General features: G+C 45.8%; 1 protein-coding gene across 2 annotated transcripts in view; it reads right to left on the reverse strand.

The window, feature by feature from the left end:
• The window catches only part of LOC135544526 (electrogenic sodium bicarbonate cotransporter 1-like), an 83,302-nt gene that overhangs the window by 28,854 nt on the left and 39,173 nt on the right, over nt 1–15,275 (reverse strand). For both annotated transcript variants that reach the window (XM_064972201.1, XM_064972202.1), the window contains exons 7-12: nt 9,205–9,281; nt 7,966–8,123; nt 7,459–7,546; nt 3,057–3,211; nt 2,714–2,842; nt 2,038–2,212 (exon numbers count right to left, since the gene is read on the reverse strand). In XM_064972201.1, coding sequence (XP_064828273.1) covers nt 2,038–2,212; nt 2,714–2,842; nt 3,057–3,211; nt 7,459–7,546; nt 7,966–8,123; nt 9,205–9,281 — 782 coding nt within the window. The remainder of the gene's footprint in view (nt 1–2,037; nt 2,213–2,713; nt 2,843–3,056; nt 3,212–7,458; nt 7,547–7,965; nt 8,124–9,204; nt 9,282–15,275) is intronic.

Raw genomic sequence — 15,275 nt, forward strand, 5'->3', positions numbered from 1 at the left:
GAATGGAAACAGGATGCACCTGAGCTCAATTTCAAGTCTCATAGCAAAGGGTCTGAATACTTATGTAAATAAGGTATCTGTTTTTTAGTTTTAATAAATTTGCAAAAAAATCTAAAAACCTGTTTTCGCTTTGTCATTATGGGGTATTGTGTGTAGATTGCAAAATATATATATATATATTTAATCCATTTTAGAATAAGGCTGTAATGTAACTAAATGTGGAAAGAGTCAATGCGTCTGAACTTTCCAAAGGCAATGTATAGCCAAGTTATCGTTACTCATTGCGTATTTATTCCCGTGTTATTATTTTTCATATTAATCATCTTTTTTTTTCTCTACATTGTTGCTAAGCGTTTCACAGTCTTCACCTGTTGTTTATGAAGCATGTGACAAATGTAATTTATTTTGATTTTAAGCTTTCGACATCATGATATCAATCTGCCGATTCAGCGTTTGCTTTATTTCCCCCATCACACAACTCCAGACATACAAAGAGCTGTTATACAGGTCAATCAGGACAGACAGCCCTGTTCAAGTTCACATTGTGCCATTGTGTGTTTATACTAGCTGTATTTTACACACCATCATCAGGCCTGGGTAGGAGCCAACGGACAGATGGGATGCAGGATCAGAGCTACGCTGCCTGGAACGCTGTGCACCAATGCTTGGATAGCTATGGCTTCTTGGAAAGGTCAGAGGTCAGGAGAGGGATTCCCTTCCCCTCCTCCCACACAGTGGAGTGAGGTTGGGGGAGGACGGAGGAGATGGGGCAGTGACGAGGCTAGCTGAGTAATCTGGATCTGTAGTTATTTCTGGTGGAGCCAAATCCCCTGAGGCCAGCTCTCCTCGGCTCACGCATGCCTGCCTCGACTGATGTAGCTGAGTAAACTCAACCCCATATACATCTCAATAGAGTTGAGTTGTCACTTAGACTACATCAAGTCGGCATCAGTCGATACTTGCAAAAATGTGCATTCTTGAATGCATACATATGTTAGTACTGTATAACCATGTTATTTTTGGGGGGTTCTGCAATCCGTAGTTTTTGATAATAACTTAATTCAATTGGGCCGTGTAATCCACTGTTTCCCAATGGAGTATACGATAGAAGTTGGGATCCGTAGTTTTTTATTTAAAAAAAATTGTATTCTATATATCCCCTGCTAAAGCAAAAAAATCTGCCGTGCAATAAAGGGGCTGCTTACAAACAGATTCCTTGGCGGAGGTTGTATAAAATGCTATTTTTATCCAAAACTACAGTACCCAAAGCAAACATAGCTATACAGTCCAAACATAGGTACAAGGTACGCGTAAAAAAAAAGTACATTTTAACAAGTATCAACAGATACCGACTCGATATAGTCGGCGATGCACTCCGCCAAAACTCATCGCAGCTGAACGCCATTGAGATGTTGCAACTCAACTCCATTGAGATGTTCAGTATACGGAGTTATGTTTACTCAGCTACGACTGAAGCAGCTTGCTGTGTGTGTGGTGGTAGTGGTGAGGGGGGGGTGTGTGCGTGTGTGTGTGTGTGTGTGTGTGTGTGTGTGTGTGTGTGTGTGTGTGTTTAGTTGTACTCTCCCCAACTCTCCCTCTTCATACTGTAACAGTCAACAAGCTGTCTGCATATCTACAGTAAACCAGATCATCCTAGCCAGCAATATACACACACCTGTCTTGGCATATGCCCTTAACACACAGTTAGTGGCAACTGCACAAGTAGGGTGGGGCGCTGTGTCCCAGGTCAGGTTAATTATACTATAGCCTACATTACAAGATGAGCTATAAGGAGATGTAAAGCAATTTAGATTTAGAAGTTGAGCATTTGCCATGACGGTACTATGACAAGAAGTCCCAGTTATATGCTACAACTAGGGCCCTGTTGAGGTCACAGGTCAATATCCTGTCCCGCATTACAAATTATTAATATAGTATATGGCAATGCTTAAATCCAGTTATGCCTATGCAAAAAATATATATAATAAATATTTCAACTGATTCTGTTTCACAAAGAAATAAACAGGTGGGGCTCACCTGCATGTTTTCCGTAGCGTCTCCTAGCAACCCTCCGAAGGTGATTGCATTGGTTACAGTGCCCAGGTAGATGAATAAGATGGCGGACAGCGACTGGATGTGAATGGCGTCGTAGAAATCACTGGCGAAAAAAGGCAGCTTCCGCTTGATGTCCAGAATGAGGCCGCCGCAAAACCTTAACAATGAAAATGTGACAGTAAAATGTTACATTTATGCCACAAACTCTTTGTTATTGGCAAATGATTTAAAGACGTAGCCTCGTAAAAGGAGACGGATCGCTATGGATCCCCATTCTGTTTTGGTCAGCGTAGCTACTGAATCTGTCTGGTTTACGAGATAACTAAAGATGCTGTCTCATCACAAATCAGTGTCTGGCACAAAGCGTAGCTAAAAGGCAATGGTAAATAGTGTCTTGCTTTGGCCACACACATGAGGTGTAATTTCCTGGAATCCCTTAGTAAACATGTGTGGAGTTACAGTGTAAAAGTAAATAGTTTTGCATTCTGATTTCAGTGAGAGTTGAGGCCCTTGCTGAGTGACATTCTATCAATGTATGACATGTTGGTATTGGCAGTTGAAGACAGCTCTGTATTGACAGTTGAAGACTGCTCTGTTATTCAAGACTACACCATATCATATGGTTTAGGCTAGTAGTAATGAGCAGTGTCATCCTTACTTCCCAGTGTTCATGAGCTCTTCTCCGACATGTCCATGTCCCCCTCCTCCCTGGCCCCCGTCATGTCCCGGTGTGTCCCCATTCATCTGGGGACCATCCCCTCCACCCCCAGCATTATACTGGTTCTTCCTATACAGACAGACACAGTAGGTTAACCCACAGACATCACTCTCCGACACACATCTGATCCACCATGAGTACCAAGTTTGGAGGAAAGAGAGGGAATAGTCCGGGTCACTTTTAAAAAGAAACATGCGCAATTTAAGTAATTTACTAGAACTAGGAACATTTACAGAATTGTTTAACCCTTCTAGGACTAGAGGTGTGTGTGACAGGGCTGTACCTCTTGTCAGACGAGGGCAGGGATTTGGGGGGTTCTATCCTGATGTCAGGGTCCCACTCCCCTGGGGGTAAGACAATGACCTCATCCAGGAACTCCTCGATGCCCGCCAGCAGGTCCTGTCTGTCCTTGGCCTTGTAGGCAATGTCATGGAACACCTGACCACAACACAACCGATGAGGAATCATATTAATATCAACAGCGGCACACAACCAAGCATTTCTTGTTTAACACTTGTCTCTTCCTCATATTGTGACCTGAGTAATTGGATCCTAATCATTATCATCTACAGTGCCTTGCGAAAGTATTCGGCCCCCTTGAACTTTGCGACCTTTTGACACATTTCAGGCTTCAAACATAAAGATATAAAACTGTATTTTTTGTGAATAATCAACAAGTGGGACACAATCATGAAGTGGAACGACATTTATTGGATATTTCAAACTTTTTTAACAAATCAAAAACTGAAAAATTGGGCGTGCAAAATTATTCAGCCCCCTTAAGTTAATACTTTGTAGTGCCACCTTTTGCTGCGATTACAGCTGTAAGTCGCTTGGGGTATGTCTCTGTCAGTTTTGCACATCGAGAGACTGAAATTTTTTCCCATTCCTCCTTGCAAAACAGCTCGAACTCAGTGAGGTTGGATGGAGAGCATTTGTGAACAGCAGTTTTCAGTTCTTTCCACAGATTCTCGATTGGATTCAGGTCTGGACTTTGACTTGGCCATTCTAACACCTGGATATGTTTATTTTTGAACCATTCCATTGTAGATTTTGCTTTATGTTTTGGATCATTGTCTTGTTGGAAGACAAATCTCCGTCCCAGTCTCAGGTCTTTTGCAGACTCCATCAGGTTTTCTTACAGAATGGTCCTGTATTTGGCTCCATCCATCTTTCCATCAATTTTAACCATCTTCCCTGTCCCTGCTGAAGAAAAGCAGGCCCAAACCATGATGCTGCCACCACCATGTTTGACAGTGGGTATGGTGTGTTCAGGGTGATGAGCTGGGTTGCTTTTACGCCAAACATAACGTTTTGCATTGTTGCCAAAAAGTTCAATTTTGGTTTCATCTGACCAGAGCACCTTCTTCCACATGTTTGGTGTGTCTCCCAGGTGGCTTGTGGCAAACTTTAAACAACACTTTTTATGGATATCTTTAAGAAATGGCTTTCTTCTTGCCACTCTTCCATAAAGGCCAGATTTGTGCAATATACGACTGATTGTTGTCCTATGGACAGAGTCTCCCACCTCAGCTGTAGATCTCTGCAGTTCATCCAGAGTGATCATGGGCCTCTTGGCTGCATCTCTGATCAGTCTTCTCCTTGTATGAGCTGAAAGTTTAGAGGGACGGCCAGGTCTTGGTAGATTTGCAGTGGTATGATACTCCTTCCATTTCAATATCATCGCTTGCACAGTGCTCCTTGGGATGTTTAAAGCTTGGGAAATCTTTTTGTATCAAAATCCGGCTTTAAACTTCTTCACAACAGTATCTCGGACCTGCCTGGTGTGTTCCTTGTTCTTCATGATGCTCTCTGCGCTTTTAACGGACCTCTGAGACTATCACAGTGCAGGTGCATTTATATGGAGACTTGATTACACACAGGTGGATTGTATTTATCATCATTAGACATTTAGGTCAACATTGGATCATTCAGAGATCCTCACTGAACTTCTGGAGAGAGTTTGCTGCACTGAAAGTAAAGGGGCTGAATAATTTTGCACGCCCAATTTTTCAGTTTTTGATTTGTTAAAAAAGTTTGAAATATCCAATAAATGTTGTTACACTTCATGATTGTGTCCCACTTGTTGTTGATTCTTCACAAAAATATACAGTTTTATATCTTTATGTTTGAAGCCTGAAATGTGGCAAAAGGTCGCAAAGTTCAAGGGGGCCGAATACTTTCGCAAGGCACTGTATTTCTATGTAAAGACTTACCGTATCCAATCTATTTAAGCCATAATCTCTTAATAATAGTATACATATATGCCAATTAGCAGACACTTTTATCCAAAGCAACTTACAGTCATGCATGTATACATTTTACGTACAGGGTTGCGAACTTACTATTCTGGCGTTGCAAGCACCATGCTCTACCAACTGAGCTACAGAGGACCACTCTGCAGTTTTCAGTTCTTTCCAGAGTATCTCTGTAAATCTCAGGCACAGAGTATTGAGCCACTCAGGCCAGGCCAGGGCAGATCACTTCATACAGGATTTAACCAGGTGTTTAACCCAAAAGGCTCAGCCCTTTTCGTTTCCATCTACATGGGCCGGCACCCGTGTCTCACTGGGCCATGGCTCCGGCGGACCAGCTCTCACTTGGGGCCAAAGCCAGGCCACTGGTACATTTGAGCTTTAACAGCTTCTCAGAAAGCAACTGTTTTGATTATGCGGGAGTTGTCGATTCTGCTCTTCACAAGTCCTCACTGTCAGCCCTAGCTAGGCAAACACAACTCCCCTAGTATAACTTCCCTGGTACAGTATACATTAAGTGAAACACTGGTGTTAGTCAAAAAGCAGCATCAGAGCCACAGTCAGATAAAGATCTCTATGGGACTGAGTGTTCACAGGGAAGCTGAGGTTTTAGTTAAACTGTAACTTGAGGAAATCCTGGGAAAAAAAGGGGTGTGGGGAATATGAGAGTCAGGTGCAATATGGGTAATCGGAGGGAGGGGAGTGTTTGTAAACATTTCGTGGGTCAGTGTGGGCAGTGCAGGAGAGGTTAGGAGGAGTGTAAAATAAGAACTCTGATATCCACCAACACAGGAAAAGAATATGGTGACAATCATGAGAGATTACAATCACAGAAACTCTAAAGCAGGAGCAGTGCTGGTCTTTATAACACCTGATATCCTACTATGAGGCTGGGAGACAATAGTCAGAGAATATGGCATTTCCCTGCAATAACACTAAACGATACAGCTCTCGTACAGTACGCTGCTGCTCCTTTTTACGATTGTCTTGTCATAATGTCTTGTCAATAGGCATGAGGGTCAACCTAGCCTCATACTACCACACTGACCTCACAAGCTTACATATATGATTTGCTACACGGATAATAAATTATTTAAAACATATTTATTTAACCTTTAACTATAAACAGTCAGGTCCATAATTATTGGCATCCTTGAAAAAGATGAGTAAAACATTTGCAAAAAAATAATCATACAATATAGCACAGTATTGTATTATTTATTTTATACCATATTTTTTGCTCATCTTTATCAAGGATGCCAATAATTATGGACCTGACCGTATGTAATCTCGCAAGATCAATTCCATATACCACCCACCACTGCGACCTGTATGCTCACGTCGGCTGGCCCTCGCTACATATTCATTCCATGACTCGTCTTTGCTAGGTAAAGCTCCGCCTTATCTCAGCTCACTGGTCACCATAACAACACCGACCCGTAGCACGCACTCCAGCAGGTATATCTCACTGGTCATCCCTAAAGCCAACACCTCCTTTGGCCACCTTTCCTGCCAGTTCTCTGCTGCCAATGACTGGAACGAATTGCAAAAATCGCTGAAGTTGGAGACTTAAATCTCCCTCACTAACTTTAAGCATCAGCTATCTGAGCAGCTTACCGATCGCTGCAGCTGTACACAGCCCATCTGTAAATAGCCCATCCAATTACCTACCTCATCCTCATATTGTTTTTATTGACTTTTTTTGCTCTTTTGCACAGCAATATTTCTTCTGTCACATCATCATCTGCACATCTATCACTCCAGTGTTTATTTGCTAAATTGTAATTACTTCGCTACTATTGGCCTATTTATTGCCTTACCTCCTTACTCCATTTGCACACACTGTATATAGATTTTTCAATTGTGTTATTGACTGTACTTTTGCTTATCCCATGTGTAACTTTGTGTTTGTCACACTGCTTTGCTTTATCTTGGCCAGGTTGCAGTTGTAAATGAGAACTTATTCTCAACTGGCCTACCTGGTTAAATAAAGGTAAAATTAAAAAATTAAAAAAATAAATGTGGAAGTGTAAGGCTAAAATCAACTCTAACCGTACCATGACTTCAATCCCAGATCAACCTTGTAAACCTTGCCAATTTCATAATTACAACTGTAGGATCCAGAAAGCCTTGTGTAAGACATGACATCTTAGTTTCCTAGACTACACCGTGTTGAGCCATATGCCACCTGGGTGCTATATGTGGCCTGGAGTCTTCTTTCTGCCTATGTTAATCTCTTAATACTACAGCTGGCCAGACATTCACTAAACATAGGGCAAACACAGCAGCGCAGCAATAGACTCACACTCAGATTAACAAACAAAATATACATTCACACGGACCAAGTCCCTTGAACTCCAGGAAGACTGGACAGTATCAACTCCTTGGTAAATATACAATATAAGCGGGCTGGACACAGTGGTCACGTACCTCATCAGACATGAGGGTGGCGATAGCACGTCCGATCTCATGGTAAGAATTGGCTTTTCCTTTGGGCCCCAGCAGCACGAATAAAAACCTGAAAGGAAACGGAGAAAAAAGTAGAAGGATATTCAGAAAGACAGTTAACAAAAAGCCAAAATTCGGTGAAACAGTGGTCACTAGTGGTTGAACTCTATAAATACAGTACCAATCATCCTCTACAGCAGGCCTGGGGAATTCCAGTCTTCGTGGGGGCCTGATTGGTGTCACACCTTTGCCCCAACACCCCTGATTTAAACTAATTACATTTTTAACTGAAGATATCATGATTATTCGATTATTGGAGTCAGGTGTGTTAGCTGGGGCAAAAGTATCACACCAATCAGGCCCCCGAGGACTGGAATTGCCCAGGCCTGCTCTACAGGCTATGAGATATGTGGTATATTTGGTGGGTTTGTTTAGTTCTGGTGTGATTGTGATTGTGGTTGTAGTTGGTGTCAGAGGTCATTAGGTTACCTGGTAGGGACGGGGACCTCTGTCAGAGCTCCCAACATGACAGCCTGCTGCAGACGGACGAACGCCACGAAGGGCGTGTCCAGGAAGTCCACCTCTCCGACCAGGACGTTAGATGCCTCGGCATCACGAGGAAGCTTCTTCATAAACTTATTCCTCAGCTACAGATGGTGAGGGGGGAAGAGAAAGGGAGATTAAGAAAGAGAGGGGGGACAAGAGATAAAGAGAAAGGGGAGAGAGAGAGAGTTGAACAAAGAGCAAGAGGAGAGAGCGAGAGAGCGAGCATGAGAAAAAAAGATAGAGATGGAAAAAGAGAAAGAAAGCAATGAAATCCTAGCCTTGACCCACATCCATTTAAAAGACACGGTGCTTGAAACGACTGTCCTTATCAGAGTAGAATGAGAAGAGCAGCAAAGGTACTGTATCAATGGACATTTCACATGCTCCAAAATTGTACATAGTTCCATGAATTAAATGGGGCCGCACAGTACAATCCGTCCCCGGCACATTGGCATTGCATGCTGATTTATGTGGCAACATTGCAGCTCGTCGCGTCTCTAGAAACAGATTAAAGCGTTTTTATCACTCTGTGACTCACTAACTCACAAGCAGTCTGAGAAAGGACACATAATGAAGTCCTTTCTGTTCACTGGTTATACACTTGAACAAGTCTCTATAATGATATGTAATGAGAATGTAACACAGTAGCAACAGAAGAAAAGATTCACCTCTGTGCAACTGTATACAGAATAACAGGCCAGGTGAATGCATACCATCCCTTCCCTTTAGGTCAATATGTCACAAAATTCAAATTAAGGCCTAAGTGGGACACTGGACGTACTACTTAGTCCCAGTGAAATGTTTTTTAAAAACTAAACATCCAGAGACCTCGGGTGAGGAGATGATCAACTAAGCAAGGCCTTGGTTTTTTATCAAAAGCCAGAGCAATTTGACAAATGAGCTACTGTTGTCAGTGTAATTCCCGGAGTTAGTTACTGTGTCTGTGTACTGGTTTCAGCAGGCTTCAGGAGGAGTAGCAACATTGGCACTAAACACTTAAGAGAGAGTGTCAGGGCTCATCGGCTTTATCAGTCGAGCAAGGCCACACACCCCTAGGAACACACTCCATCACATACAACCACACACGCTGTGCCCAATCTTTGACCCTGCATAGTGTTAGAGCAGGAGTTGAAATTTAGAGTGCCCAAACAGACGCGCGCACACACACAATAATATCCTCACCTGGTCTCGATCTGGTTGGTCAGAGAAGTCGTTGAGGCTGTTAGAGGTCAGGTTCCGATGGGTTGTGGCTGGGCTACCTGTGGGGTCAGAGGTCCGAGTTCAAAGACCAGGACTGAGAGGGGTCACCGTGTTCATTAGGGCCCAAAAAAGTCAAATGGTTTTTATAGCTTTCTGAAGTGGAGATGAGTGTTTCTTAGGCCAGGTAGTCCCTCCCTGTTTCAGGCAGTTTTCTTCCGTTTGGTGCCTAATGAACACAACCCTGATGTCCAACAAAGTCACTGAGATGAAAGGTAAAGCACAAGTCACAGAAAAGACAAAGGCCAAGTTAGATTAGACTGATCTCAGAGAAGGAGATGAAGAGAAACAGAAGAAAATAGGAACAGAAACTTCCAAAGGCCTAATATAAAAATCGGGAAGGCTGCCAGGGCTTAGTTAAGCTTTAGGGCCGATGCCAGCTGCAGTGGATCAGATCTTCTGACTGAAATCTCCCACTGCCGTGCCCTGTTCGTCTCTGATCTGATGCCAACTGGTCACTCACTGACACGGCAAAGCAGAGAGAGGGCACGGACACTCAGTCTTGTTTGTAGTCTATGGTGGGGTTGGTGGGCGAGTGGGAGAGTTACCCAGACTCAGTGAGAAGGCTGGCTTTGCATTGCAGTTCTGTTAACCTGACAAAGTTGTTCAATAGTCAAGTAGGGTCTACATTAGCTAGTTGGTTGTTTACTAGTTCTCTGGGCATGACAGACTGACTTGGATGCTGTTTGATGCAGTCGTATAAAAAATCCCCCAAAAATAGTGGACTGATTGTGATTTCCCATGAGAGTATCGTTTTCAGTCATCAATGCTAATATCAGCAATATGAGTTTGGATCGCAAATTAGCACATATACTATTTGTCAGGACCCAGTTTCGAACCTGGTTCTCTGGAGTGAGAAACAGTCACTTAACCAACTGAGCCACGAATAGACAGCAGAACCCAGAAGATGAGGCAGACACAGCAGTACTGAAGACGGTGTATTTAATAAAGAAAAAATCCTAAAATGCAAAAAATGGCAAATCCAAAAGGTGGTAGGAAAAACACAAAAAGACCTCAAAAAGAAACTCACCAAAAAATAAACAAAAACAAAAAACAGAATACCACAAGAACTTCACCCGGAATTGACAAGAGCACACAGAACACTAGGGCAGGGTGCTAACATACAAACACAGAGCACAGAACTGAGGGAAACAAAGGGTTTAAATACAATCAGGGGAAACGAGACACAGGTGCAAATAATAATGGGGATCAAGGGAAAAACATAGGGACAAAAAGCACAATGGGGACATCTACTGACCAAAACCCCGAACAACCCTGGCCAAATCCTGACAGAATCCCCCTAGGAACGGCTCCTGACGTTCCTACCAACTCTCTCAGGGTGGAGGACCCTGAACTGACGAATGAGGTCAGGGTCCAGGATGTCTTTGGCAGGAACCCAGGAGCGCTCCTCAGGACCGTAGCCTTCCCAGTCCACCAGATACTGCCAGGACCGCTGCACCCGGCGGGAATCCAGTATCCGGTGGACGGTATAAGCCGGCTGGCCTCCAATGACACGAGGCGGAGGGGAGGTCTGTCTGCCGGGACAAGGGAGAAAAAACAACAGGTTTTAACAATGACACATGAAATGTGGGATTAATCTTAAGGGATCTGGGTAAGTGTAGGCGATAAGAAACTGGGTTAACTCTCCTGGCAACCTTGAAGGGACCGATGTATTTTTGGGACAGCTTGCGAGACTCCACCCGTAGAGGTAAGTCTCTTGTGGAAAGCCAGACTCTCTGGCCGGGGCGCAGGGTAGGCCCGGGACGGCGACGTCTGTTGGCTTGTTGTTGATACCTCTGTGAGGAACGCATCAGATTAAGACGGGTCTTCCTCCACATAAGCCGACAGCGTCTGACGAACCTCAAGGCTGAAGGCACTCTGACTTCTGCCTCCTGGTCCGGGAACAATGGAGGAGCATAGCCAAACTGACACTCGTGCGGGGACATACCAGTGGAGGAGGAGCGCAAGGTGTTGTGCGCGTATTCGGCCCAAACAATAAAGGATGACCATGTGGACGGGTTGTCACGAGTCATACATCGGAGGGTGGTTTCCAGCTCTTGATTCATCCTCTCTGTTTGGCCGTTGGACTCCGGATGGTACCCTGAAGATAGACTGGCAGAAGCCCCCATGAGTTGGCAGAAGGCCTTCCAAAACCTTGAGGCGAACTGGGGACCTCTGTCAGAAACCACATCTTGAGGAATGCCGAAGACTCGGAACACATGATTAATTACCAACTCAGCCGTTTCCTTGGCAGAAGGTAACTTAGTCAGAGGGACGAACCTGGCCGCCTTTGAAAACCTGTCGATTATGACTAGGATAGTAGTTTTGCCATGGGATGGAGGAAGTCCAGTAATAAAGTCCAATGAGATATGGGACCAGGGTCTGTGGGGAACAGGTAAAGGGTGAAGGAGTCCTTGAGGGCGGAGGTGAGAAGATTTGCCCTGGCAGCACACGGGGCAGGCATTGACGAAAGTGGCAACGTCTTCTCTTATGGTAGGCCACCAGAACTTACGCTGGATGAACTCCAAGGTGCGACCTACGCCCGGATGACAGGTGAGGCGAGAGCAGTGCCCCACAGAAGGACCTGAGTCCTCACTGCCTTGGGGACAAACAACCGATTGGCAGGGCCTCCTTTAGGGTCCGGTTCGCTAGCTTGAGCACGTCTCACGGTATCCTCAACTTGCCACGAGATCGGAGCCACAATCTTAGCAGCAGGAAGGACAGGCATGTCCGTGTCATCTCGAATGGCAGGAGCGTAGACTCGGGACAGGGCATCCGGTTTGAGATTCTTCGACCCGGGCCGATAGGTGAGGATAAACTGGAATCGATTGAAGAAAAGAGACCATCTAGCTTGTCTAGAGTTCAATCGCTTCGCCTGCTGGATATACTCCAGATTTTTGTGGTCCGTAAGCACTTGAAACGGGTGAGAAGCCCCCTCGAGCCAGTGTCTCCATTCCTTCAATGCCATCTTAACCGCTAGGAGTTCACGATCCCCACATCGTAGTTCCTCTCAGTCGGGGTAAGCCGGTGTGAGAAGAAAGCGCACGGATGAAGCTTCTTGTCTTCACCCCTCTGAGACAGGACAGCTCCAACACCAACCTCTGATGCGTCTACCTCCACCACAAATGGTTCATCCGTAGTCGGTAGTATCAGGATGGGAGCAGAAGGACGTGCTGCTTGAGTCCTTGGAAGGCTGTCTCAGCTTCTCTTCCCCACAAAAACCTTGCATTGCCACCTTTGGTTAAAGCTGAGAGAGGAGCTGCCACCAAACTGAAGTTCTTGATGAACTTGCGGTAAAAGTTTGTGAAGCCCAGGAAACGCTGAACATCCTTAACGGATTTGGGGGTGGGCCAATCCGCTACCGCCCCTACCTTCCTAGGGTCCATTTGGACTCGACCGGGTTCCACTACAAATCCCAGGAATTGTACTCGGGATGAATGGAATTCACATTTTTCCGGCTTAACGTACAGATGGCTGTCCAGGAGGCGTTTGAGTACTTGTCTGACATGCTTAGTGTGTTCTTGAAGGGAGCTCGAAAAGATGAGGATGTCATCCAAGTAAACGAACACAAATATGTTAAGCATATCCCTAAGCACATCGTTTATGAGCGCTTGGAACACCGCTGGGGCGTTGGTCAGGCCGAAGGGCATCACCAAGTATTCATAGTGACCAGTAGGCGTGTTGAAAGCGGTCTTCCACTCGTCACCAGGTCTGATCCGCACAAGATGGTATGCGTTCCGCAGGTCAAGCTTAGTGAAAACAACTGCTTCCTGGAGCAGCTCGAAGGCTGTGGCCATAAGGGGTAGCGGGTAACGGTTACGGACGGTTATGTCATTGAGTCCCCGGTAGTCGATGCAGGACGTAATCCACCGTCTTTCTTGGCCACAAAGAAAAACCCTGCTCCCGCCGGGAGGTTGATGGACGCATGAGGCCTGCTTCCAGAGAGTCCTTGATGTAGGTATCCATAGCAGCTCGTTCGGGTGGAGATAGGGAAAAGATCCGACCCCTGGGGGGGGCAAGTGCCCGGAAACAGGTCGATGGGGCAATCGTAAGATCTATGGGGTGGTAGCATGGTGGCCCTCTGTTTGCTAAACACCAGTTTGAGGTCATGGTAACACTCGGGAACTCGGGTCAGGTCGATGGATTCTAAAGACTCGGGAGTAGAACTCGGGGAATTCTGGAAAATACAAGTAGCTTGGCACGTAGGACCCCACTGCTTGATAGTGCCCACAGACCAGTCGATGTGAGGGTTATGGCTGTGAAGCCAGGGGTATCCAAGGACGAGAGGGAACTCGGAACAGGAGATCAAATGAAAGTTAATCAATTCCTGGTGTTGTGAAACTGAAAGTCTCAAGGAGGTAGTGACATGAGTGACAAGTCCAGATCCCAAAGGGCTTCCATCCAATGTAGTAACCCTCATGGGGTCACTTAGAGGTTCAGAGGGAACGCCATTCTCCTTCGCCCAGACACCATCCATGAAGTTACCTGCGGCTCCAGAGTCTACCAAGGCTTGAAGGTGAAGCTTGTGGTTGTCCCAGGAGAGGGTGACTGGAATGAGCAGACGGGAGTTGGACGGATGGGAGGAGGTTATGTTTCCCGTTACAGTTCCCCCGGTCTGTACGGGACAGAGCGTTTCCCTGGAGCCCGGGACACGTGGAACGGAAATGGCCCGGTTTGCCGCAATATAGACAGCGTCGCTCCCTCATCCGGCGGTCTCTCTCAGCCTGGGAGATGCGTCCAATCTGCATGGGTTCCGGTGGAGCCAGCGATGATAAAGGTGGGGACTCGGAGCTGGGACTGATAGGGGCTAGAGGTCTACGGTTGAGTTCTCTCTCTCAGACGCTGGTCAATGCGTGAGGCCAACTTGATCAGGGACTCGAGATTGTCCGGTGGTTCCCGAGTGGCCAGTTCATCTTGGATAGTGTCGGAAAGGCCTTTCAGAAAGCACACCGTGAGCGCCTCGTTGTTCCAGCCACTCGCTGCTGCCACCGTGCGGAACTGGATGGCATAGTCCGTCACGCTGCGCCAACCTTGATGGAGAGTCAGGAGCTGTTTGGCTGAGTCAGAACCACTGCTTGGGCCTTGAAACACTCGTTTGAATTCCTCAGCAAAGGCAGAGTAGCTGGCACAGCAGGAACTATGGGCATCCCACACAGCAGTAGCCCAGGCCAGGGCTTTTCCGACAGCAGGGTGATGATATATGCGATCTTAGACCGGTCGGTGGGACACGACGAGGGTTGCAGCTCAAAGGAGAGAGAACATTGAGTGAGAAAGCCTTTACAAGCACTTGGATCACCTGAGAACCGTTGGGGAGGTGGAAGACGAGGTTCAGCCAGGGGGTTAACTGCCATGGGTACGTGAACCTGAGGTACTGGGACGGGAACTGTTGCCGGTGTAAGTCGATCAGATATTTGCTTAATGGAAGTCAGCATCTCCGACAGAAGATGAGAATGTCTAGCCATTAAGGCCTCTTGCTGAACCAGGGCGGCCGTGGCGTTGGACAGTCTCCTGGTGGTGGGACAGCGTGGCAAAAAGGTCCTGGGAACTGGCTGCCTCTGGGTTCATTTTTGGCTCTGTGTTTCTGTCAGGACCCAGTTTCGAACCTGGTTCTCTGGAGTGAGAAACAGTCACTTAACCAACTGAGCCACGAATAGACAGCAGAACCCAGAAGATGAGGCAGACACAGCAGTACTGAAGACGGTGTATTTAATAAAGAAAAAATCCTAAAATGCAAAAAATGGCAAATCCAAAAGGTGGTAGGAAAAACACAAAAAGACCTCAAAAAGAAACTCACCAAAAAATAAACAAAAACAAAAAACAGAATACCACAAGAACTTCACCGGAATTGACAAGAGCACACAGAACACTAGGGCAGGGTGCTAACATACAAACACAGAGCACAGAACTGAGGAAACAAAGGGTTTAAATACAATCAGAAACGAGACACAGGTGCAAATAATAATGGGGATCAAGGGAAAAACATAGGGACAAAAAGC

This window comes from Oncorhynchus masou, chromosome 8 (genome assembly GCF_036934945.1).
Source record: "Oncorhynchus masou masou isolate Uvic2021 chromosome 8, UVic_Omas_1.1, whole genome shotgun sequence".
In the NCBI taxonomy this organism is placed as follows: domain Eukaryota; kingdom Metazoa; phylum Chordata; class Actinopteri; order Salmoniformes; family Salmonidae; genus Oncorhynchus; species Oncorhynchus masou.